Source organism: Lathamus discolor, chromosome 2, assembly GCF_037157495.1.
Source record: "Lathamus discolor isolate bLatDis1 chromosome 2, bLatDis1.hap1, whole genome shotgun sequence".
NCBI lineage: Eukaryota > Metazoa > Chordata > Aves > Psittaciformes > Psittacidae > Lathamus > Lathamus discolor.
The window spans coordinates 86,482,698-86,509,985 of NC_088885.1; the positions used below are offsets into that span (position 1 = coordinate 86,482,698).

At 37.5% G+C, this 27,288-nt stretch overlaps 1 protein-coding gene across 18 annotated transcripts in view; it reads left to right on the forward strand.

Annotated features, from left to right (window-relative positions):
- SEMA5A (semaphorin 5A) overlaps positions 1–27,288 on the forward strand; it is a 326,978-nt gene that overhangs the window by 77,733 nt on the left and 221,957 nt on the right. For 5 of the 18 annotated variants that reach the window (XM_065667646.1, XM_065667647.1, XM_065667650.1 and 2 more), the window contains 2 exons: positions 4,565–4,660; positions 20,634–20,832. In XM_065667646.1, the coding sequence (XP_065523718.1) occupies positions 20,700–20,832 (133 nt within the window). In that variant the 5' untranslated portion in view covers positions 4,565–4,660; positions 20,634–20,699. Of the gene's footprint in view, positions 1–1,283; positions 1,461–4,564; positions 4,661–18,978; positions 19,045–20,633; positions 20,833–27,288 lie in introns of those variants that run through there. The other 13 variants (XM_065667638.1, XM_065667657.1, XM_065667639.1 and 10 more) reach the window with 4 other exon arrangements.

Here is a 27,288-nt window from a genome sequence, read left to right on the forward strand (position 1 = left end):
CTTTTCTGTCAGCAATGTATTTCCCCTCCTGCCACTCTATATTTGTTCTTATTTTGGCCCAGTGGAGAATAAAGTAATCCTGTGAACAGGATTAAAGCTGTAGGTTATTCGCGGATCTAATTTTCTTTGTCAAGACCTTTCCTTTCAGTAAAACTGGAAAAAAGGTACCATGGCTAATAGTATTAGCTATCGATATGCAGAATCTAACCAGGGCTCATATTCCTTAGCATTGGCATGTGTCCCAGCAAATGCAATGAGTCTGCTTTATGGAACTCTTCTCCAAACGTGATCTTTGTATGGACCCTGTCTCATACTCTGATTATATTAGATTTACCATGCCTATGAAACAAGCCTGTAAGATCTATTACTTATGTGGTTTGCACGTGGGAGTATATGTACCTGTGTGCTGATGTCCATGGTTCTTCATGACTTGGAGCTTTAGTTCAGCAACGCAGGAACAATGCTGGAGATTAAAGGAGGCCTGGTGCTGCTCCTGTTTTTTCTGGATCTGATATCTGGGCTGAGCCAGAAGACACATCTGTGAAGACCTGGACATTTCCCAGCCCTGCATGTAGTGCTCCATACATTGAGTTTCTCCTCTGCAGTGTGGGTTGTTTGGTTGGTTGCCTCTTTGGGTTGGTTCTGTGGTCTCAAATGTGGTGGCTGGGACACACTCAAGGACATTGTTGATTTTTTTTTATTTTATTTTTTGTTTTTATTTGCTCTGCTCTTTTTCCTTAAATTTGCTATATTTGTTTTGGTTTTACTTTACTTGATATTGTGATTTGAGGAACATATACAAACTGCAGCTTCATAAGTGTATTCCTATTTCTTCATGTTCTTTGTTCCTAGATTTTGTTTAATAATTGCCATCTTTCTGCATCTGTTCTTTAGTCCAGCAAATAAACCGGATTTAGTGAGATCTCCTTCCTAATGCGAGGACCTCTTCATCATGAAAAGAGAAAAATAAGTAATAATATTAGCTAGCATACATTATAACAAGCAATGTTAGTTTTTGTAAAAAGAGGACAAGGTTGTGTATAGCAGCTGTTCTGAGCATTCATCCTTGATTCATTCCTGAAAGCGGGCTATATTTGCATAATGCGGGCAGGTTTTATTATTATTATTACTATTATTAATATTTTCCTGCCTCCCTCTCAATTTTGGTACACTTCTTACATAATTTTCTTTCCTGCTGCCAGATAGCAACAAAAGCAAATAATTTGTTCAGTAGTGCTTTAAGCAGTAAATAGAGTTACTTATATATGCTCGTTTCTCCCAAGCGTAGATGGTGAGAGCGCTGAAGTGGTGAAAAAGAGCATCAAGAGCATCTCCCTGCTGCTGTTGACACTTCAGCTCCATCAGCATCAGCAGAGGTCACTTACAGGAGCTTGCCTAATGCGGGTTATGATCTCTGTGGAGCAAAAGCCAAGGCTGGCTAGTGGAGTGGCATGAAGCAGGTGTGTTCTTAGCCCTCTCAGTGTTCTTTTTCACCTTGCAAGGGGAGCAGTGGTTGCCATTAGGTGTATGAAAATCCTGGGTACCAAGGCAAGCGCCCAGCTGACTGGGTGAGGTGAGGTTGCTGCTGTGGCATGCTGCCTGAGCAGCGCCGTTGCAGCTGCAACAGGAGTGGGAAGTCTCAGCATGCAGATGAGCTGCAGTGTCTAGGCATGTCACGATTATTTCTTTACTTAATTCAGTGTGTAGCCAAATATGTTTCCTAATACACTAGATGGATGTCAGAGCAGTGCCCCTGTCTGTATGACAGCGAAGGCTGATAACTGCATGTTCACTTTCATTCACCTTCCCACTAGATTTAATTGTACCCCCTGGTTATGCCTATGACTTCAATACCATATTCTAACTGGAGTGGGAAGCACCATTCGTATGTGTTTTTTAATAAATCTGGTGAATATTTCTGGAAAACTTACGCTAGTATATACCTAAGTATATTTTTATCCATTTGCAGAAGGTGCGTTTTTTTTTTTCTTGTTTGTTTTGTTTCTTTTCCTGCACCCTAGCTTTTAAAATTTATGTGCTTCTTGGCAAGTAAAATGTTTGTTACTGTGAGCAGGGAAACCAGCTATTTGGGAAGTGAGCTTGCCTCTTGTTTTACCTGGTCACTTTCATGAAAGTTTTTGTGTGAGATTGAAATTGGTCATCAGTTTCAAAAGTCCTTTTGAAAGGACAGGGTGGGAGACAGAGGCAGGAAGCACAGCCACTGTAGCCTTTTAACTTTAGAAAATGATGCTAAACCAAAGCAAAAGTAAACTAAACCATAGTTTTATACCCCCCCCAAATTGAAAAAAAAAAAAAAAAAAGGGTGGTGTGTTTGGTTGTTTTTTTTGTTTGTTTTGTTTTTTGTTTTTTGTGGGTTTTTTTTTTTTTCCCCTCAGTCTGTCTTCTGATTTTAGTGGCTTAATTTACAATTTCTGTAAGATTGGTTTGGTGTTGGTTGTGTAGGCTGAGTTAGCCTAAGTTTAGATTAACTAAATGAATGGCCAGGCTATCTTACTAGTGTTATCCTACCCACAGCATATACTGTATAGTGCCTGATGAGGGTGCTGCCGCAGTCATTAGAGCAGCAGGATTGCCATATTAAGAGGTAAAGGGGAAACATGACCTGAATCTGTAAAAATCCAAGCTTTGAGTATGTTTCTGTGTGCATGCATGTTTTCCCTAAATCCATAAGGTGGATTCATCATTTGCCTTCCTGTTTTGTCTAGGTAATTCTTAAGATGAGAATAAAAGCAAACTTGCTAAATCTTTTATGTTGCTAAAATAAAATCTGAGGTATTTATGTAGAAATACAAATTCTGAAATGAGTGGTGAAGGGACAGTGGCGAGTTGAAGTGTATATAGAAAGCATTAGTACTGTCACGTTTGTTTAGAAAAATTGAGGTATACCGCCTTCTTTGTAATGTTTCAAAGCATAATAATTCAGCTGCTCACTCTGGTGTAGTGAGTGTGTACATAAATCACTAGCACACTACATCTTAGAGATGGGTTGCTTGTAGCTGTCTGTAGAACTTACTGTATGGTAACAGTTATAATTAATTACTTGATGAACCCAATGTCTTCGAGTACTTTGTCATCAACAGGGACAGGTGCTGGGTAGTTGTGCTGAGGTGTTCAAGTATTCTCTGGTACATAGTAATATAAAAAGCAGAACTTGGTCCTCTTCCAAGGTTTAAATTTGCTCTTGCATTTCTGAAAAGTGGGAGACAAAAAAAAAAAAGGTAATGCAATGTCTTCTTGACAATATAAGGTTTTACCTACCACATTGGACTATGAAATTCAGAGTGACCTTCAATCCTTTGTGTTCGATTGTGTCTCCCTGTGCTGTGGAGAATGCTGCCTAAATCTGCTCTTGGCAACTTCTACGGCAGAGTTTGACATTGCTGAATTTCATGGAGGGGTGTGTATATATGCGCATATGATATAAATTCTTAATTTAGAATAAAATACGTAAATTATAGAAATCTGAATAACTTGTTGATAGGGAGCAGAGGGCTTACGAGAAATTTTGACGTGTTGGACATTAGTCTGGATCTTGGTTGTCTAACCTGGAAAGGAGTTCTTTCTCATATGATGATTTCTTTCTATAAAACATTTTTTTTATGCAGTACTACTTATGCATCTTGCAGATTTCTTGAGACTTCATAGGTCAGAAAAGCACTGGAAAAAAATTACAAGCACTACCAGTCATCCAATACAGTCTGAGTAAACAGTGGAACAATGAGTCCTTTTTGTCTCAGGTCTCTGATTAGGTTCAAGGGTGAACTGTTGATTGCTAGTGTATTTGTTCTGTGCTGTAGACATTCTTAATCTCAAGGAAGCTTAAATTAGATGGACTATTACTGTTTTTTACTCTGAAGTGAAGTACCTTCCTGCCAAGTTGTTGAGAGCAGGAAACTGCTCTGTGATTCCTGTCCTGATTCACGTAACAATAGCATTTCGTTGATTAGCAGTACCTTCTTTGTTTCAATAAAGAAAACAGCAAGATGATTATATTTGATGTTTATATTGTCTTTGCCGTTCCTACAAAATGGGTTAATGTCTTGAAGTGTTCTTGATGGTGCATCTTTTTCTTGAAAATGTCTTTGTATTGTTTTGAGACGCTAGACAGTAACTTCAGTTTTCTCTTGAGCTTCCTGCTTTATGGAGAGATAAAAGAATACTTAAGTTTTGCCCACCTAAATTTTGTCACAGATTTCACTTAGGGCCTGCATTAGGCATGTTTAATTTTAAGTTGTGGTTAGAGTTCCAAGGGAGATTTTTACAGTGAGGATTTTTCTCAAATTCATATGTCCCATGGATTTTGTTAGTTCTGTTACAAGTACTCTTCTTTTCTGGTTCTTATCCCAAGCTGACAGTTATTTTAAAGAATTATTTTTCCTGCTTTGTTTGGTTCTTGTTCATGCTGTGTGGTTCAGTGCCTTACATCTCTAATTTATTGTCTTGAGAGACAGATGGTTTATGACTGCTATAAATGTCTGAGAATTGCTGATGAGCTGTCTTTTCCATACCTATTATTTCTCTTTTATGTTTCCTTATCTCCTAGAAGCCCACAAGGTAGACCCAGGACCCCACTGTGCTAGGCTCTGCACAAACACTGAACAGGGGCAGTAGATGATTACAGAGGAATGGTGACTAAAAGGTAGGTAAGAGATTGTTCAGTGGATAGATGCTGATGTCATGGAGAGATTGTAAGATGCTGTCTGTGAAAAGACTTGTGAGCTGGCTTTGTAGACCATTACAGTTATTCTGCCTTTCTTTCCTCCTTAAGCTAAAGTAATGCAAGAAATGGAAATGGGAGGAATGCAAGGAAAGCAACCTGCAATTCTCCTTTCTTTTCCCCTCTCTTAAATTACACTCGACTTGGAAAAGGAAAACTACATAAAAATGGGGTTGTTTATTTAAAGAGAAACTAAAAGGGCAACTGTAAGACTAACATGTTTGTAGGTGGCAGAGACACTATTTCAGGATGCTGTTTTGAAGGCTCCACACAAATGCCTACCATCAGTCTAAAAAAGAATTAGGAAAAGGAAGCCTTTATAGCTAAATGACAAGGTAGAGAAGACTATTAAAAGCAAGAGGACATCTTAAAAAAAAAAAGGTGTGGTTGTGTTGAAAGAAGGAAATAAGACCAAAAATATCCTGCTGTCAGGCTAAACGGAAAATTAATAAATGCCTTTTTTTTTTTCATTTCTTTTCCTTTTTTTTTTTTTTAAACACACCAGTATCAGGAAGCCAGTTGAGGATTCTGCATGGCTTGCATATAATGACATCATGAAATGAACAATCTGAGATAAAGTCATGGCAGAAAACTAAATAATTATTGTGGGGTGGCTCCTATTTTGGGAACCTGCTGTGGGAGGCTTATGAGATTGCCTTTCTCAGCTGGAAACATTTGTAGGAGAGGTTGTGGAACAAATTATGTGTTCCCTGTTTAACAGGTGCAGATGTATCTCACCCAAGTTTTTAAGGAACGGAAGGGTGAAGTAGACCAGCTACTGCCTGTGGTGTGCAGCCTTTTGCTTTAAAGTATCTCTGCTGTTGAGAACTTGAAAATGTCTAATTTGATGCCATGTTTTAGAAGGCATTCATGTGGAATCTGGGAGCCTAGAAACCAATAGGTCTATTGTTTAAATTGAGTGGATTAATTTAAAAATTAGATTAGTGGCTGGTTTAGAAAAGCCATCAGATAAATATGATGGAGATAAGGAGGAAGAATTGATTTCTGTGAAGGGGAGCCTGATGAAGAGGAAATTTAGAAATGGGTTAATATTAGCCTTTAAATACTTGAAGGATGCATACTAAGATAACAACCAATGTTCTTAGTAGTGGCAAACCATGTAGCAGGGGGTTAACATACACAGATTGCAGATTGAAATATTCCAATTGGGCATTATAGGAAAATCTTTTTTCACTAGGAGGGTAGCAGCACTGGAATAAGTTACCTAGAAAGCAGGGGTTGTCATCTCTCTGAGTGGAGGCTTTCAAGTCTTAGTTGGATAGTTGTTCTGATTACTTAGTTGAACAGTTGATCTGATCTCCTGTGTCTTTTAGTGATTGGTCAGACTGGATGACTCCCAGGGATACCTTCCTGCCAGTATTTTTGCGATTCGAAGTCAAGTCTTACTAAACTGTTGTGGTCCTTTGAAGGGGTAACCAGCATACAGATGATAGAGATTTTATGATGTATTGTTCTACTTTTTGAAAAGGTATTTTGTATTCAAAGTCCTCTCAAAAAAAAAAAAAAACAAAAAAACAAAAAACCAAAAACCTTCTAAAAGAACTGAACAGGCGCAGGTTAAGAGTGAGGACTGCAAACTGTGTAAATAACTGGTTAAATGGTAAGAAACAAAACAGAAAAATGTGTTGGATATCACCAGTGGATTTCCACAGAGATCTCTGTGAGTGCCCAGGGAGATCTTTATATTCATAAGTAGATTGGAACAGAAGTGTGGTGACAAGGTTTGTTTCTGGAACTAAGATATTGAGGGCAAAAGAAGGCAAAAGAGGGCACACTAAAAAACTGCAGAAGAACCTCATAAAACAAAATGGCCATTAAAATAGTGGATGAAATTCAGGATCAGTAATAGTAAAATATTTTGAGCTGGCCTGAGATCTTGGGACAGTAATTTTAATTAAAATTGGGAAGCAGTATTTTAATGAAAAAAAAAAATAAAAATCCCAACAACCAACCAACCAACCCAGATCTGTAGTAGTAACCAGAAGGCAAATTTATGTCAGGAATTGCTCCGAAAGGAAAGAGATCAAAATATCATTAGGCCAGTTTCTAAATCTGTTCTGGTCTCCTAATATCAGAACAAGTGGAATAGAACTGGAAAAGGTTCAGAGCAAGGCAACAAGAATGAAGAAGGGTGGCAGGCTGCAGAAGGCATCTGTGGAGCAGCTTCCCTGCAATAACAGCTGGCTAAATGAGTCGCCAGACTGGAAAAGAGGTAGTGGCCAGGTGCTAATGTTAGAGGTCTAAAATCGTAAGAGCTGTGAGGTGTCTGGGTGGGAAATGAATACTCAGTACCACCTTATTTTTGTATTTGAAAATATATCAGGTGAAACAGGCAGGGAACAGTTTCAAAGCTAGGAAAAGAAGGTATTCTTTGCATGATGTGTAAGTCAGTTCTGAAATTCCTTGCCATGGGATGCTATGCATGTTCCATGGGTATAAAGATCTGCTGAACAAAGTTGGAAAAGGAGGGAGAAAAAGAAAACGGTTGCAAACCAAGGTATTGTTTCTAGGTAGTGAAGTCAGTGAGCTGTAGATTGTGGAAAGCTGAGCAGTAAGTGCTGTTGGGAGAATGGGGGAGAGTGTTTCTGTACAACTGCTCTGGTTTTACTGTTGCCTTAAACATCTACTCTTGGCTGATTCTGGAGACAGGCCAGTGGGTCAGGCTGGATATTTAGTCTGAGCCAGTTCAGTCATTCCATTTGGGTTAAAAAGTCCAGCCTGGCCCACTACGGTGATTCTTACATGCTATTCTGTAAATAGTAAGGTTGCAGGGTGCAGTATCCAAGGAGAACTCTGTTGATGAAACCATTCTAAAAAATATTAAGCTCTTATGTAATTTGAGGTCTTCAACTGAGCTTGGAGACTTTCCCTTCATTGTAAGATAAATGCTTTTTATCTTATTTTGGCACTTGATAAATTACAGTTAAATTCATCTTAATGTGTTCAGGCTGTTTCATTGAGAGTTCAGTTCTCACCTGTTTTTTTTTTTTACCATGTTCCCTGTACAGCCTGCACTGCCTGTCAGTAAGGAATTATTAAAACACCATTCCATGTGTGGAGCTTTTATTGTCCTAATCACTACATATAGTCCTATTTACACCCATTTCAGTGTAGACATGGTACACTCTGGGGGGAAAGAGGAGCAAGATGAAATGGCAAAACCTTGAGAGAGTACAAAGAGAATGAGAAAAGAGCACTGAACTTGGAGATGTTTTTGTGTCTGTGAACTCGCTTGTGAGGCAAAATGTTTGCGTTATATTATGATGGTCGAGGGGGCAAGGCTAAAAGTGATAGGGTTGCATAATTATAGTTGAAATGGCCAAAACAGATAAGGCTGCTGGAAGAGAGAGGGGTCATGGGAGAAGAGTAGTGGAAAAAAAGGTAAATTGAACTGAAGGGATTGAAAGGTAAGTAAGGATGAGAAACTACTGAAGAAAATTCTTAAGAATTAAAAGGGTTTTAGGAGCTATGGGGAGGTGCGGATACTGGGAATGAAAGAAACCGTGTCTTTGGTTTTCAGTCAATGGCTTATGGTCCCTAGATGAATAGATTCCTGTAAGTAGTGTTTGAATTTCTGGTACCAGCATCTGTACTGGGAATTTTTCCAAGGGGACTTGAAATTAAAAAAAAAAAAAAACCCAAACAACACAGGAGGGATGAATAACAGTTTTTTATTAGATTGGAGAGGGTTGTTGCTCTTGGTAAAAATAGTTTTATTATAACAGTAGCAAAACCAAGACTAAAGCAGCTGAAATGGAGACTCCAAGGTTTTTTAAGTGTCTTGACCAAAACTTGCAATGACAAACATACATGAATATTTCAAATAGAAATATGCAGTCCTGAGGAAAGAGTATTTTTCTTGTAGGAAGATGGGATACGAATCTGTGCTTTACGTAACTGGAGGGTAGTTGCAGAATAAGAGCAGGAACAAGAGAAAAGGAAGAGGTATACAGCATAGGTCGTTACCAATTGAAAATATTGCATAGGTCAGCCATTTGCCTACCCATGTAATTCTTTGAGCTCATCCATCTGTGAAGAAGAGTCCTTCCTCGTAGCCCTTCTAACTCTTCTGGTGTCATCCTTGTGGCACTGTGTGTGCGGTGGTGGGAAGTTTCTCTTTGTGCCAGGCTTGGGGAATTCTAACAAATGAAGCATAACAATGAAAGGCTCCTTAGTAGTGGTAGTTGTTTGTTAAAAGGACCCCTCATTGCTTCAAAGCAGCAGTAGCAATTTCAGAATGGAATGAAGGAGCTTCATTCTCTTTCGGAAACTCTGTGCCTGGTGTGAAACATAACTGTGGACCAGTGAGCTGCAAACAGCTTTGTACTGAAGTGATGAATTGTGCTGTACTTAAGTCTACATATGAGGTGAAGGAGGATCAGAGAGGGATGGATGAGGTCATTGTGTCTAATGGGAAGAACCTTTGTTTCTTGCTACAGAGAATGAGACTCTTCCCATTAAAGCCTGTTAAATCTCTGAGATTAATGGCATCTAGAAGCAGGGTTTTAACACCTGGTGTGAAACTAAATGGTCTTTGATTTATAATTTTAATATCTTCCTCTTTTTTCCTTTTGTACTTTTTTTCCAGATCTCTCTCAATTGTTTGAACTCTCATGGGTTGCTTTTTCTTGTCTTGATAATTTAAAAATGTCAAAATAATTTGTCAAAAAGGACAATGTTTTGAGACCCTTTGAGTTGTCTCTTTTGATTGAGGTTTGGTGTATTTATATTTTTTTCCCCATGTGACACTGATTTTTGTATTTGCAGTGTGTACCTCAGTGTAGTGTGTGTAATATATTTTCTCTGGAAACCCTTTCTGCAGCACCATTGCAAGCAGTTTGAATTATTTTTCACTCAGTTTCAGGTTGCATCTTCATAAAACATGGTGGAATCTGATGCTGGAAAACATGCAAGATTGACAGTCCTGAAATTGAGATCCCTGTTTTATCTATGGATTAGATAGCACAGCCTATCTAGCCAAACTGTATGTTGGCAGTACAACTCATGATTAATCTGGTGAGATGACCTCTGCTTCAGTTTATTATTTAGAGTACTGAATGTTTGCAAAGACTTTGCAGAGTGACAGTGTCATGTTTCAATTTGGGTTTTCAGTATCTTTCTATATGATATGTTTATTAAAGTATAAACATAGGGTTTTGGGGTTTTTTGTCTCTACAAAGTAAAGAACTATGAACTCTGCACTGGATTTCCCATGTAAAAGAGATGTGCTTGTCTATAGTTGTATTAGTATTGTAGAAATGAATAGGGCTGTAGTAATTGAATATGACAAAATGTGATCTTAGATATTCAAAAAGTTAGCAATTTAAAAACCTGAATGCATCATAGTGACTTTAGCAATACAGGTACTCTGCTAGGTTACTGCAGCTGTCCTGTCAGCATTATGGTGAAGTGGTACGTGAGGGAGGAGAGAGTTGGTCAGGTATGAAAGGATAGAGGGAGCCTCTTGCTGTATCCAAACTCTGCTTTTGGGACTCTTCAATACCATGCAAGTCCCATCTCTGGGGTGAAGCATGCTTAGGTAGAACATAGCAAGCACACCATGCTACAAAGTTTGTTACTACTCTTGAGTATCATTCACGTTTTAAATCTGTCTTCTTAAGTTATATATTTCCTAACGCTGCCATAAATTGCCAGTTTTTTACTTGACCGGATGCACACCATATCGGCAAGTTTCTTGGTTTGTTTGGTGTTTTTGTCTCCTATCTCTTCCTTTTTGTGCCTTTGTAGGTAAAATCCTTAATTTCATTATTATGCAATGCTCTCAGCTTAAAGGCCTTGCATGCTCAGCATTTTACTTCTGGGCTCTTTATTTTGAATTCCAACAATTCTATTGCATAGACCCTTTTCATACCTATGATGCTTGTATCTCATTGTACTATCACTACATAAACTGGCACTCTTCTACTCCGACGTAATAATTTTTCAATGCGACACCTGCTGAAGGGTAGGTTTTAGTTGGGCTTTTATTTTCAAGACTTTGTATTGTCTCAGGCAACATTAGCTGAGGATATTCTGACTGCAGGTCATCCAGCCTTGCCCGGTGGTGTACTGGAGAGCTGGTGTGGTGGGGAGGGAGGTTTTCCATAGGTTATTGCTGTGACACCAGTGAGTGTACTGTGTGACATATAACTTGGGGATGGTTAGGAAGTTTCCTTTTAAGCACCTGTGGGGGTACTAGACAATTTGGATGGAAGCAAAACAGCCTAAGAAAGCTGAAACGGTGCCTTTATTTTTAGAAGAATCTAAGGGAAGATGCAATCATCCTACGTGTTTCTATTTATGAGCTCAAGGTGACTTTGACACATTTGGCCTCTGAATCTTAGATTTTCCAAAGGGGGAGTCTATGATGTGTTTCAGTGTATTAAATCTGTGCTTACATACTGTATGCTTATAAGATTTTAAAGTGATAAATGAAAAAATACGGCTACAAAGCTACAGAGGTCTATAGTGATTTTGGATATGATGGAGACATCAGTGACACTTCATGTAATTTAGTCTTTGACTGATGGAAACTGTCAGACACTGAGAAGCCATTGGGAAAGATGTCACCAAACAAATTGGATTTTCACAACATTATTAGTTTGTGAAATAACTTTATGTAACAGATTTTTTTTCCTGAAAGCTCTTAAATGGAAATCATTAATAAGAGCATTATCATTAATAATTAGATAAAACATGCAAATGTAAGTAAGCTAAAATAAACTTGTAAGAAGATATTTCAGACTTAGGAAGAAAAAGAGTTGTTTTTTTTTTTTTTGAGACACAAAACCAGATAGCAGCACAATGTATTTTCTGAAGAAAACTCACAAGAGGCTTCTGTGTATTGAAACAAATGTCAAGAGCCATTCCTCATTTAACCTTAAGTTATTTGACATCTCCTTATTTGTTGTTTGACAGCTTCATCAGGTGCTTTCTACTAGATAGTACATGATTTCTGTTGTGCCAAATTTTATTACTTTCAAATAGACTTAAAATGGAACTTAAATTTTTAACAGTAGTGTTGGAGGAAGAAAATATAGCTATGATTTATTCTCTTTGGAAAGATTTTTTTTCTTTTTTTTTTTTTCCCTTTTTCTTTACCTTTCCCTGTCATGTCTTAGGATATAGCAAAAAAATAAGCAAGCTTGTATTGACAGGAAGTTCAAGCATGTGCAGATATGTTCCTCACATGTGAAACCTTTGTATGTGAATACATGGGGTTTTAAGTATAAGCATTGTATTCATTTTGAACTTTGCCTTTTGTTTTAGAAGACTCTGAAAGATTGGATCTTTGAGCTTTAGAATAGTCTTTGAAAATCTCTAGACTTTCTATTACTTTTAATTTTACCTTTTTTTTTTTAACAAAGAATTTATTATCTTTCATAAAAGGTGTGGAATATCTGTATCTGGATTCAGGATTTAGTGAACAACTAACAAAAGGCAGATGAACTTTCAGAAAGATCTAACAGACGACATGATTTCCCCTTCAGGCTTCTTATTCCAGGATTCTGATAGCTTTGTCAGGGTTTCTGATGGACATATTCAAGACAGCATGATTAGCCACACAGTTAATGCTCCTAATTAAAAAGAGGCATGTTTGTATGATGTCTCTGAATTATCTGGATATCAATGCAGCTGAATGTGGCACAGAAAGGAGTTGTGTGATTTTGCTGTTGCAGTTCTCAACTGAATCAGAGATCTAAATGCAAAAGTATGTAAAAAAGAAAAAAAAAAAGCAAAATCTTATAGTATGGAAGAAAGTCATGTAGATTTGTGGGTCCTCTTTGAGCACTATTGCATATAAGCAAGGGGGTTTAATTGTGAGGTTAGAAGGAGCATTAAACAGGGCTTTCCTTTGTGTATTAAATCTTCATAAGTGTGTGGGGAAACTTTAGCCGATGTATAAAAAAAATCTAAATTGTCATCTTTGCAGTGGTAATGTTAAATAGCAAGGAAAGTGAGATAGTAGCCTGTTTACCCTGTGCCAGAGACATTGGATGGATCAGTACACGAAAGTATTCTCTGAAGGATACTTTATTGCTTATCCAAGAACTGAAGAAGGAATCCAGAAGCTTGATGAAATGAGTGGGTCTTTTGAGTGCTTACCCTGTTAAAAAAGCTATGTATAAATTGTCAGGGAACATAAGTGTTCTATAGCAGTCATGTGGGTTGGGAGCTCTGAGCTGCCTCACCTCTCCCTTTCCTTCATGTCTGTCTGCTAAACCTTGCTGTTACTTAAGCTGATACTATAAAGAGTGGCTATGTTGGTTATTTATGGGAAGAAGTAGATCAAAAGCTGGTAATTGGCTGGGAGCAGAGAGGAGGATGGAGTCTGAAATGCATTTGCAAATGGTGGGATGGGGGCAAGTGGATGTCAAAGACATACAAAAGTGTATTCCCCTGCACTGTATTTTGGTTGTCAGCTGTGGCCACCATTCATTTCCTGAAAGGTGTTTAATAACCACTGCCCTTTAAAATTGTATCAAAGAACTGAAGGAATGAACCCACTATGAGAAGGATAAATCTGCCTGTATTATTTAACTGAAGCAGGCAGTCACAGTAGTCATTTCATGACACTTTGGAACTCATCCAGCAATTCTTTTGAGTAGTAACTACTTAAATATAATCTTTATTTTGGAAGTTTGCCTAGTATTAATGTGCAGAATATCCATTGATAGTTTTGTTTTAGCAGTACAGTTTGTCCTTTAGATTGGCAATTTGCTTTAAAAAAGTTATCATATTATGTCCTTATGAAAGCTAAATCCCGAGTACTATCAAGTGCTTTTGTACGGTGACATACAAAATGGTAGATGGCTGTTTTTGCTTGAATATGATTTTTTTTTAAACCCCAGCTATTTAAAGTTGTTATGTTACTGTCTCCCTTCTGGTTTCTCTTACATCCATGTACAATTTTTGGCATGTTTTCCTGTACAGTTTACAAATATAAAAAAGTATGTCCAGATGGCTACAGTGATAATCTATGATGTGATGATCTTCTCTCTTAATTATTCAACATGTGCAACTCCAGTCTCTGTGTTGCCTCTTCACAATTTATACAGAATGCAACAGCTAAAATTCCTGGCTTTGAAGTCTTATGAGGAGAACCCCTCCTTCCATGGCATCAGACTGACTTCTGATGGCCACACTGAGGATCACAGTTTGAATGTGCCAAGCAATGATGGGGGAAGTGCTCTGGATGACTTGACCCAGGAGACTAGCTGCAAGGGGAAGGAAACTAGAGTTGGGAATCTGGGTCTTGAGAGGATAGCAAAAATGTTGAGGAGCTAAGGGATAGTTAAGAGAAAAAGAGATTTGAAAACAAGAGCTGAGATTTTGTTGGAACTTGAGCCTAGGCTGCACTGATCCGAGTGGCTTTATTCTTACATCTAAGCTGATTGCGGTGCTTTTCTGTGTGGACCTGTGTGTTGGCTGGTGCTTGCTTGAGGAAGCTGTGGTCCGCTGGTGCTTTGTGCCACTGATGAGGCAGACATGGCATGGCCACGGTGTGATAAATGGGATCTGAGGCTTTATTACAAACTTGTTGCTTCACTCAGCCCACTGTTCTTGAAGCAGTACTTCCTTTGCGTAAATCACAAGAGTCACAGCTCTTTGAGCACTACTAGAGAACTAGCTTTGATGACAGATTCTTCTTTTCTGAGTTGTCACCATCAGCTACAGATATTAGCAGACTTTGGCAGAATGTCACTAGGAATTTAAGGATTGATATTTGAGTGCGTTGGTCAATGACAGCTGATGGGTGACTGCCTCTTGCAGATCCTAAAATTCATGCCAATGCTGAAATGAATGGCAATATGAACAAAATGTTGAAGGAACTGGGTAATCAGTTTGTTAATTGAAGCCGACTTTCACTTTATGAGAATACAAATTAGAATATGCTACTCTGCTGCATAGCAAACAGTCTGCATTACTGGGTCCAGTGACGAGACATGGTAGTATATGGCTGGATTATTTCAGTGAAGAAGCTCTGTAGTTTCCAGTCTTGTCTTGATGTTTAATGAGGTGATCTTTGAGCTATTGCTCTAATCAAATTGTGTATCTGAGTGATATACAAATTGTTTTTCTAATGCTATACTGAGTAAGGAAAGTATTTCAAAGTAATTGTATTCTAAAGAGGTATAGCTTTTATCTGCGCTTTTGATGGGAACAGGATTAATTACTAGAGTAAAAACAACTGTTTTTTTTTTTAGAAACAAGATCTAAATTAATTTTGATATTTACTCACCTTGTGTCTATATTATGAGGACAAGGGTGATTTAAAAAAAGAATCACAGTTCATTTAGGTAAAAATAGTAAAATGTGAATGTCTTTTAACACTCAACATTCACAGTTTTCACTGTAGGAGAGGGGACCAGCCCTCTTGATGCACTCATGTGTCAACCCCCCCTGCCATCTTCTTTTCTTTCTGGACTCCAGAGCTTGTCACTAGTGGTGTTGCCAGGACTGAGAATTGAGATCATACGTGTTGCCTGAGAATTTAGCTAGATTTCTTGGTAGGTGTGATGACAGGGATTTTTCTACATTATTCCTTTCTCTAGCAGTCTTACTCTTAAATGATTTGTATGAATTTAGGGAGTTTGGCTTAAAAAAAAAAAGTAAAAATCAAGAGCCATTACAGAAACAGGGGCTGAGCTGCATCATAGCATACATAGTTCATGTATTCCAGTTTTATGACCGTACAACTGCTGATACCCTCTTTCCTGATTTTTCTGTATGCTTACTAGCTATATGCAACTGCTTGGGCTCTTTTTGAGGTAACAACAATTCACCCTGTCTGCTCATCACTTGCAGCAGCAACCTAATGTTCTATTATTTGAATAAATTGTAAAATGGTACCACTAGCAGTGCAGTAGACAAACAAGGTATTTTTAATAAAATTGACATGGCTAAAGATGAAATAATTATTACTATTTAAAAGTGTGTACAGTAGCAATATGGAACAAAAGCTTTCTTTGGACTCATAATTCTCTTCTAGTGAACCCACAAAATGTATAGTCTGTTTCATTAGACAAGTACTTTTTTTTCAGGTTCATGCATAAAGCTGCATGTTATCCAGGGTAGTTAGTTAGCACGAGTAAATTTGAATGAAGCTTGTACTGTTTTGCAAATCACGAGGTGGAGCAAAGTACCCAGGGGAAGTAGAATGAGTCTCCTACAACAAATACATGGGTAGTGTCTGTGTGAGGAGACACTGGTGTGCGTGCATGTGGATGCCTATACACAGAACCAGTCCTGAAAATGGTGTATTTTAACCATGCCAAACTCTGTTGTTTGTATACTCATATTGACATAAATTCACTTCATTGTTTGTTTAAAGTGCAGTTAAACTGGCACACAATCATCAAAGATAGTTAGTTGAAAACATCTTTGCTGCTGGCCACCTTCAGTTAGTGTGGCAACTATTAATACAGTTGTTTATTTTAATCAAACAAAAGAAAACATAGTTTATAATTCAGAGTTAAATTGTACTTCCAACACAATGCATTTTAACCAATCTAGAAATATTGACATCCTGATTATTTCATTTTTAATATATGACTTCGGTTCCTGGAGGGAATAGTCTCTAAATTAATCTGCTTGGACCTAGCAGAAGTAGTTACATGCCACACATGCTTAGCTTTTTCACACTTTTTCTTTTTAGAAATAGGTATCTTTAGCTGGCTCAGCTAAATAAGAAAATCTTTAATTGCTTTTTTTTTATTTTATTGTTATTCATCAAATACTGTTGATATAATACTAAACACTTTTAAAAAAATAATAACTTTACCTAATGGGTCTCATTCATATTTCTTCTAGGCAAGCTAGATTAAAAAAAAGTGAACGAGGTAGAGAATAAGTGCACAAGGCCCTTTATGCATAGAAATAAGATTATACAGAATCAACTAGGTTGGAAAAGATCTTTAAGGTCATCAAGTCCAAATATATTACATTTCATAATTAATTTTTTCTTTTTGCATCTTCAGATTGTTTTAGACTTTTCAAATGCAATTTGTCGAAATTCTGGTTAAAGATCTGTGCTAGAAAGAAAAAGTCATTGTGTTAGTCCCCAAAAGTAGTAGTCAGAAAGATGGTCCATGTCACTATTATGGGTATGTTTTGAAGAGTTTTGACTTCACCATTGTATTTAATTGTTGAGATTGATTTGCATATGGAAATTATACTGAAGTCAAGGAAACTAGCCTAAACTTTTCATGTTTAGGGTTCTCTTGGCATTTATGTCTTGCCCTCCAGGCTAGCTGTCACTTCTTGGCACAGTTGCCCTTTCAGTAAGGAGAAGAGCCTATTTCAGGAGAAACTTCTTTGCTTGCTTCAAGACTCCTGACCCTCAGTTGCAGGGATGCATGGGTACAAAATTAAGGTGCTGTCTCCATGGGCTTGCTCTTGCAGACAGTGTCTCAGGCAGACGGAACTTGTACAGCAGTCCTTACTGGACGGTATGCAGAAGGGAAAAATCTAACCCCTGCAAATTCTGTGGGAAACGATTTGGTTTTGAAAGCTTTTCTAAGGTGTCTGTTCATCTGCTTTTGCAGTGGGTACATGTTTAAAGTCTTTGTAGGTTTTTTTTATTGGAGTTTTCATTTTTACTTTTACTCTAGCAGCGTATTAAGTGCAGTTCCAGACTTTTTCTTTCTCCTTCTGTGCATGCTGTAGTGCAATGAAGTGGATAGTGAATTCCTGTTTCTTCCAGTTGCTTTCTTAAAGCTTGCCCTTTTCTCATGTGAGAACTTGGGATGAGGTTTCTACCTCCTACCTTGATTTACTGTTCATTTGTCTGAGTAGGGTCTCTGAAGACTCTCCTCTGAGTAGTTGCAAGTAAGGCTCTGCTTGCAGTTCCCTGCAATGTATTTAATACATTTAAATTAATACATCTAAAATAATTAATGCACTTAAATGTATTGTGCCATTTTATTAAACAGGTAGAGTCGAAGTAGAGAGAAACAAACTCTTATAGAATCATAGAATAGTTAGGGTTGGAAAGGACCTGAAGATTACCTAGTTCCAACACCCCTGCCATGGGCAGGGATGCCTCACCCTAGACCATGTCACCCAAGACTCTGTTATCTCTAAGATATATTATCAGGAGTGCGTCCATATCCTCTTTTGTCTCTTCTTCAAAGTCTAACTTTCTCTTTGGATATTCTGATTGAGAGAAAAGAGTGTTTCTTACCTTCATTTTTACCCTGTGAGATGCATGCAGCAAGAGGAGTTCAACTAGGTAGCAAAAATATTCTTTGACCCCCAAATTCTCCCTCAGCATGACTATAGATGTAAACAACTATATCAGAGACTAACTATGGCATATAAGTAGTCTGTCTTTCCAAAGGATGCTGTTTGGATTTAGAGGCTGAGGAAAGGTATTGTTGTGAAGGAATCTTTGCTTCTGAGTCCTACACAGAGGGGATAGACGAAATCATCACAATACCTGCAGGATACAAGACATGAGACCTGTCAACATTTACATCTTAGTCCTTATTAATATCAGGATTACTGACTTTCATGGGACTAATCTTTTTATAATGGAAACCATGGGGTCCATAGATATGTACAGATATAGTATCTGTATGAAGAGTACTGGTCTTTCCTTTATCTCTGGAGAAGTTGGATTCTCTTTTTGGTTTTGCTGTTAGAGCTGTTTTTTGAAACTTGGCTGGGATATAGAAGCCTGGTTACATAAAGATCATGGGTCTTCATTTACAGCCAGGGAGACAGAGAAGGCTTAGCTTCCAGTACAAATGTTTCATTTTATTCTTGTTTAATTTATATCCATTATGTTCACACATTTAGGGGCATTTCTGAGACTTTACAAATAAAGAGAAATTAAGTTTGTACTTCTTTAAAGGGGAAGTACCATATTCCTAAGTGTTAAAATATCTTCTGCTGTACTCTGTTAAGAAAAACGGCTTTTTTGAGTCTGTGATGCACTATTGGTCCTTGATTTTGCTAAATGCACGTTCATAATCTTACAGGAACCTGAATTAGAACTAGCTGTTAGTATTGTACTTGTATGATCTGTAAGTCAGTAATATAAATTAGCTATGATATAACCCACATAAACTGGTTGAATTTGATAATAGTAGCGCATAATACTGAAAATCTCACCCTTGCAGAAAATGAACAATCAAACCATTAGAACAGGAGCTTTGTACCCCTATATAAGTGAGTGCACAGAATTTCTATGAGCAAATACTGTCTGCTGTGAGCTACAAGCAATTTGTGGGACAGATTCATATTGCGACAAGACATCATAAGATGCACTACTTAGGAAGGTAGGAGTATGAATTTAACTGCCTAGAAGCTTCCTTCCTCACCTTTTTTTTTTTTTAATTAAACATACCAAAGAAGATAAAATTGACTATCAAATTAATATACCGCTCAGATGTATTAAGATATTTTACGTCTTTGATCTATTTATTTTACCTCAAATTAAGGATTAGATGTGTCCAGGTCTTAGCTGGAAGGCTTCTAAAGGAAGCAAAATAAAGTAGTAAGAGAAGAGCAGTTCATCTTATGATGGCTGGTGCTACAGTAATGTTAGGGAGCAACATTTACTAAATGTTCTGCTTTCTGAGCTTTTAAAACTCTTTGGTCTTACTGTACAGTATTTTTTAATTAACAGCCCTTTATTTCACGTGTTTAGGATGTTCATTTTACACAAATAGAAAATTTCCACATAATTAAGCAGCACAATGCAGTTCAGTGAGATCAAATGCATTAGAACTCAATATTGGCTATTATTTTTCCCTGAATTGCTCCATTAATTAACAGAATGACATTTCTGCCATTATGGAGTTGTCTCAAAACACCAGTCTTCTCTGAAAGGCAGTGATGTCTCATAACTGTGTGCTGTCAGCAGGCAAGGATGTGGGACTCCGTAAATCTGCTAGTGATGGAAGTTTTTTTGGATCACAGCATTAAGTTGTTGCTGCTTAGAATGTTTGTTATGATAAAACTAAAGGAATTGGGTTGGGTCTAAAATTATATTGATGCTGTGAATATTCTGTTACTTATGAAATAAATATAGTTATTGGATGTTTTGTAAAACCAGGGAGTTGAAACTTCAACTTTATTCTGGTACTGAAGGAAAACCATTGTTGACTGGTGTATGGATTTTAATAGAAAGGGGTCTTCAGTGCTAAGATCTGCAATGCACAACCTTGTCATCAGTCTTGGTAAACAGATAGGGATGTCAGAACCAGTGCCCCTCCCTCCTGTAAAGCGTAAGTATATCATCAAAGCACTGAGGTGAACCTTGTCCTACTGCTTTAGGCTGTGCTATACATACTCCATGGATAGGCAAGAAACACATGCTCTAAGGCTGTTGTTTTGTCAAAACAGTCAGTAATGTGAAGGAGCAATTCCTTTCCTACCTTACCTTCTTTCCATTGACGAAAGCAGATGAAGGGGCAGTGGAGCCAAGTGAATGTGGAACACAAATTTAGATACATTTTCTGTGTCTAAATAAAATAAAAAATGTTGCAGAACATTACTTTTCCCACACACATTATAAAATTAAACTTTAAAATAGAAGAGGGGAGAATAAATAACAGTTTTTTAATCCTCCTGGGTGATAAAAGAAATCAATATTCCTAAATTTTGTACCTGATAAATTCATTAATTAATTAGAGGAGCAGCTGATAGAATACTTTTGAGGAGTCAAATACTACACAGCCAAAAAAACAACGTTTTTTTGTTTTAAACGTCAAAAACTGTTTGGGTTTTGTTTCTGTTGGGTTGGTTTGTTTGTTTGTTTGTTTGTTGGGTTGGTGTTTTTTTTTTTTGTGTGGTTTTGGGTTTTTTTTTTTTTTTTTTGTGGGTATTTCTCTTGTGCTTGAGTATATTTCTTTGTATATTCCAGGCACTTTTCCCACATGTGTGCAAGAAAAGTAGCCAGCTAAAAGAAGTGACTGCTGTGGAGGACAGCATGACCACCATGAAAGGAAGCTGCCTCCTTGCACTGCTGTTGGCAGGATTTGGTGTATTAGGAATACTGGAGCCAATAACAACAGAAGATACCCACTGCCACAGAGCTGAGCACCCAGTTATTGCATATAAAGGTAAGGGGCAAGTGCAAAAACAAACTTCTCCAGAAACTGGCTAAGGATTATGTAATCTGTTCATGGAAACCTCTGATTTTAGTGCATAATGGTATATGAAAAAAATTCTTTCAGTGCTACTATATAGTAACCTGGACTATATTCCATACAAGTTAAATACAACTAGGCTTGCAAAGTTTCTTCACAGTTGGGTGCTGTATGTGTCATTTAAACTTGGGTTACTCATTTTCCTCTGTAATTAAAACCAGCCTGAATTATTGCATGGCATTGTTCTTTTCCAGGTGCAGGACGCTACATGTGTACGCTTAATTTCATGAGCAGCTTCTTGGCCTATCAGGGTCTCTCTGGACAGCAGCTCTGTCCTAAAGCTTATGAAGTGTTTCTTTGAATTTAATGTGTTCTGTAAACTTTGCAGACTGCACTCTGCCTCCCCTTGTTCATTGATTAAGGTATTAAACACGACAGGCCTGAGGATCAGCCCTGGTGATACTCCAGTTGTTACTAGCCTCGTGGTAGAGTAAGGTCCATAAACATCTCTCTGAGAATCCAGCCATATTGATTATCCAACCAGCTTTTTGCCCATCTTGTTGCCTACCTGAAGAGAAACTGTAATACCCTAACTTGCAGTGAGATAGTGTTGAAAGCCTTGCAATAAATGACATCCCATGCTTCTCCTCATCATTAAAACTATAGTCATTTTATTACAGAAGGCAATTGGGTTTGTCAGGAATGATTTCACCTTGGATTGTTCTCACTCATCTTCTTCTCTTCCATATGTCCAGAAAAGTGCATTCCAAAAGGACTAAATTCGTAACTGTCCCAGGAATTTGAGATTGACTGGCCTGTAGTTCCCACAGTTGTGTTCCTGCAGTTTCTGAGGACCTTTGTTCATCTCTGTGACTTCTCAGAGATGAAGAGTGGCCAGTTATCTTGGTGCCCGTGGATACAGCTTGTCTGACCCCATGGGTTTATATAGGTTCGGGTCTTACAAGTCATCCTTGGTTCAGGCCGCATCTGCAGCTGGTAGTTCTTGAACCGCTTTGCTAAACACCAGATACCTTTGAGACATTGCTGGTGAAAACTGAAACAAACTCTCTGAGTTCCTCAGCCTTTATCTGTTGTCTGTGGGCACTAGATCACCTGCCCAATTGAGCAACAGGCTTCTATTTTCCCTTTTTGACCTTTCGTTATATTGTAGCGGTAAAAGCTGTTCTTCTTGCCCCTGACATTCCATACAAGTCTTAACTCTCACTGAACTTTCTTTAACCTGACACAGTCCTTACATACCCATATAGTATTTCTAAATTCCTCCTTGGTCACCTTGTCCCTGCTTGCACCGCATACATACAGCCTTTTTGCTTTGGAGCTCCACCATGAGTTCCTTGCTTTGACAAGCCAGTCTTCATACATCTGGTTCTTGTCTTGATTATTGTGATGGACCGCTGAGGAGCTGTGGAACAGCTGAGGACAGGTGAAGAACACTTGGAGGGTGTTGTCTGAAAAAAACCCGAGGCATTTAATAACTTAGCTGATTTTTTAATGTATTTGAATTGAGAGTTCTTTCCATTAACGTCACAACTTAGAACAAATTCCAAATAGTTTGTAGCTATGAGGAGGCAGGGATTGAGATGCATTACATTACATCTTGCATTTCTTCTGTTTTTCTAACAAAGCATGTGTAATTTTTTTGTTCCAATAAATTAGGATTTATTGAATTTTAACTGAAAAATGTTTCCATTCTTTTCATAAAGTTAGAGAAATAATGTGTTTTCTGCAGAAAGTATTTTTGTTCTGGCATTTTAATAGTTTCATAGAAGCAATGGTACCAGCTGTCCCTTTCTATAGTATATTGGAGAATGAATTAAAGTGGCTACACTCTGTACCTGGGAATAGCAAACAATCAGTCTATTATGAAGGAGGGATCTTTATCTCTCATTTATTGATAAGTAGTATGATTTATTCTGATGAAATATCTGGTTTTCTTAGCATTTGTGTTGTGCATATAATTTAGTTTAAAATGTTATTTTTATCATGACACACGTACACGATGTTATAAATTAAAATAGCACAATTAAAATTCTGGCACTTAACTGCTTAATTTCACAAACTAAGGGAATCACTGTATATGCAACTGTAAAAGCAAGTAATTGAGACTCATCCATGTGCTGAAATTCAATTAAAAATGTGTTTGTTTATAGGTCTGATTCAGCCAACCTTTATGAGAATAGCTTGAATTTAACCTGATCTTACCTTTTAGATTGTTATTGTTCTTTGTAATATTTAATTTCTAGTGATGTCCTTCCAGTTCTAAGTTACTATACTAAGGCTTTTTGGGAACAGACTTCCTCTGTCACCTTGTTCCAGTTGCGTCTTTTAATGTAGCCAAAGATAGTGTTGCAATTAGAGTTTACTGAACAAAACCAATTCCTTTTTGCTGTATCTATATGTGGGAAATAGAATTGTATAGAAGCATTTATTGTCAGACTGTTAATATGATAGTCAGGCAGATTTTTAATGCCAGGCTTCCTGTTGAACTTTGTGGTAAAAATATCCTTAATCAGTACATATCCATGACATATCTTGGAATTTATGAACTGGCATGTCTTGAAAAAGTTTTCCTTTCTATAAAAATATTCTGACCACAGCAATCTGTAGGCATTCATCAGTAACTCTTAGAAAGTACATGTACAAACATATTTGAAATGAAGTATATAGTATAAATTGTTAGGTAACATAACTGGTGTGGACGCACAGTGATTGACTTGTAGTTGTAGGACTGCTAGTTAAGGGAAAACAAGATATGAGACCAAAGGAAAAGATGACTAAGAAGTCTGTCTTTCAACCTGTGTGCTAGGAATGGACTACTTGGGGTATCAAAGTATAGAAAAAAGAGATGTCTGGGAGAAGAGCTCCTCTGTGAATTAATCCTGCAGTAGGAGTGGTTAGGATTCTATCATCCCTCTTCTCAACTTCTGTCTTCTTCCTACAGCATTTACCAGTTTCATGAATGCCCATAGGAAAATGCCCTTTGTATATATTGACATTATTAGTGCTGCTAGACTGAGTCCTGGAATCAGTTAACAGCTATGAAATCTTTGATTTGAATGCTGCAATACTATCCTGTAAAGTCATCTTATAATAATATTAGATCCACCAGAGCTAAATGCTATGTGGGATGCTGAACATCAGCCAAGGCTGAGTGCTACTGAGTGGTAGGTACTTTAAAGCTCGTAAACTCTACTAACTTTACAGAGATATCAACTCTTTTGTTTTATTTATAACTGACTAAAGCCTTTTTTTGTAGTTCTGGTGTGCCAAAATAGAATGTACTTATTTGATTTCTCTTCCTTTGAGAGGCATGGTAGATGGAGTGTAAACTATTAAATAAAACTAATGGAGTGAGAGTCTAGTGTAGCGTATGGATCAACAGCTGCAAAAAACTAATAAAAAGAAAAAGTAGTCCCCAGGAGTTGTCATGGTGAAATATGGAAAGGGAGTGTATCTCTTGAAAGAGCTTACTTTCTTCCCTGCTGCCCATCAAAAACTGCTCACTTACGTGATGATCCTGTCAAGCTACCTTTTGTAGAGACATATACTATTTCTACCACTGATTTTCCCAGGTCAATAGTTTTAGCTGAAAGACTGTGATATATTTCCTGATACCAAACGGCAGGAATTTCACCCACCAATTGAGAACCTTTATTCAAGTACTTTGTTTGCTGGTGGAAGAGGAAAGAGAAGTTGCAGAAGCAGGGGAGATGCGTGCCCTTTCGAAGGATTTTTGACATGATAAAAAAAATCTTTATGTTTCTCAAACATAGCAGTAATAATAATATTGTAATTTGTTTATCTGCATAGTTAATGTTAGGAATGAGTAAGGCAACTTTTCTCTCTCCCAGAAACTAAAATAAGAAAGTCCATTGTAGATCTGAAAATGTTTCAGCTCTATAATCTGTTGTCTTAGGTATTCCCTAGACTAGAATAAGGCACTTTGTGTCTTCCTTGGAAGCTGGAATTTAAATTTTCTCATTATTTAAAGTTGGTAGGAGCTATCATAGAGATAATATTTATATAAAAGCAGATCTCTGAGAATGGGATGGATTGACAGGAGCAGCTCAGTAGCATGCAGTTCAGTATTTTATGTGATGCATAGTCTGTCTTTTAAGTTTCTTCTTTTGGAGGAGTCCTCTGTCTCCAGATATGTGATTGTTATAAAATGACTTCTTAGAATAGGGTATTACTGCAGAATTCAAATTTAAGGTTTCATAGGTGTTAAGAATTGATTTCAAGACTCTCTGTTGGTCCAGCTGCACTAGAAATGTCATATAGGGCGTTTTCCCATAGGAAACAAGGTGCACATGACAGAATGAACACACAGACTCATAGTGTGAGATTATTGGTCTTTGCATGCTTCCCCATATGTTAAAAATGTGCAAATTTATTCTTGAAATAACTTAAGAAATAAAAGGGGCTGAAGTAAGCTGGTCATTAAAGATAGAGCCTTATAATTATATACATATATATAGAAATATCTATATTAATCTAGATATGCTTTCATGTGCATGCAGGTATGAAATGTTTGCTCTTTGAAGCAATTAGGGTTTACTGATGGTCAGCTTCATCTTGGAAAACAGTCTCAATATAGAAAAGGCATGTGTTTAACCTAAACAGTTGGAAAAGGCTGTGAAAACCAAATTTCCTCTGGATAGGAACAGGAAGGGGTAAATCATAGGCAAACTGTTTACAAAAATAAGATGCCTAAGAGAAGCAATGACTGTTTATAAAAGTGGAACTATTCTTACTCAAAAACCAAAGCAAACCAGCTGAGTAAATATTTCCATAGGTTTCAAAGCACTTAGCCATCTGGTTTACAGAACCTTGGCGGTAGCTCTCTGTGGAGCTGGTATTTTATTAGATTAAAAAACCCAAACAAACAACCCGAAAGTGTAAAAGTAGTTACAGTGGCAACTTATTCTCTCTCCCTCCACCTGTCATGTCCCCCCAAAAATTTGCTGAACTTTGAAACTCTCAGGCCTGTCGAAAGCCACTAACTCAGCTGAAGACTTGTGCTGTAGGCAGACCCCATCAGTGAGGTAGACCTGAAGAGGCCATCACAGCTTTAGAGGTGTGTGAGGGTAAGCTGGGAAAAAAATGGACCCAACCCCAATTTCAGGTGTGAAGATAAAAGTATTGACTGTCCTGCAGTTTACCAGCTTAAAGTTGAATTTCTTTGGCTTTTCTGTCAGAAATAAAGTGAGGTTGTAAACATGACTTAATTGACATTGAGGCTGCAGCTAGGATCATCTGCTGTGGGTCAAATTTCATTTGTTCATCCTCCTATAAAGTAATTTGAATTTTGAGTCATGCTGTCTCAACAAAAAAGCATAAGTTGACATAATTTTAGAAACTATATTTAGTGATATTTTAAATACATGCTGTGCTGTAAAGAACTTATCTGTTGAATAAACATGCTCAAAAATAAGATGTCTTGATCCATATGAGAAATGAACATAAACCCTTCATTTCTACTAAAGGTTAACCAGCAAAGAAAAATAGCATAGTTATTTTTTGATTCTTTGGTTCGGGAATCCCAAGAAATATATTTTTTTTAACCTTGTCATCTAACCACCACAGAATTCCCTCACTTGATGTTTGTCTAAGTAATAGAGACTCGGTACATCCCTCTGCTCATTTTATCATGTGGTTTGTACATGGAGTGCATGCACTTAACATGTGCCAAGAGGAAATAACGTGGGCTGAATGAAGAATGGTATGTGGTGTATGAACTTAGTTTTGTTTGTACTCTCTTCTCTTTTCCCTAATCTTGTTGCAAGCTACTGTTTAAACTAATAGTAGTTGTCTACTAAGCTGCTCAGTTCTTACTGTTTTTACCTTCTCTTTCCACTGGTTTTCAAAAATACCCTGTAAAGAACTCCTGCCAACTTCAACAGCAAGATTGAGGTGTACTGCTTTCCACCCACTATCCTCTTTGGGGTTTTTCTTTATTTAAGGATGATTCATCAGTGAAGGAAATTCAATTGTTAGATATTGCAGCTTTGGTTTGTCCAGATGATAGGACTATGAGATTGCTCACACTGTCCTGCCAAGAGCCAGCCCTTCTTAAGGAGGAAGATAATTTCTCCACGAGTTGTATATTTTTTGTATGAAATGAGGTTTGCCTTTACTCTTGTACAGGAGACTAAGCACCTGCTGGGGGAAGGCAACTTTCAACTGCTCACTGTTAATTTTAAAAATTATGGCTTTGAAGATTGAAGGGTACTATCCCCTTACTATTTCCCTGAATCACCCAGGGTCTTTGGTGTGCATTCTCATAAAAACCAGGATATGGAAGGGACTGAATTCTCTAAGCAGAGGACTTTTTGGCAGAAGTGATCATATTTTAAAGTAAGCATGCATCAATTTACAGTTCTTTTGGCACTGTGGCCAAGTGCCAGA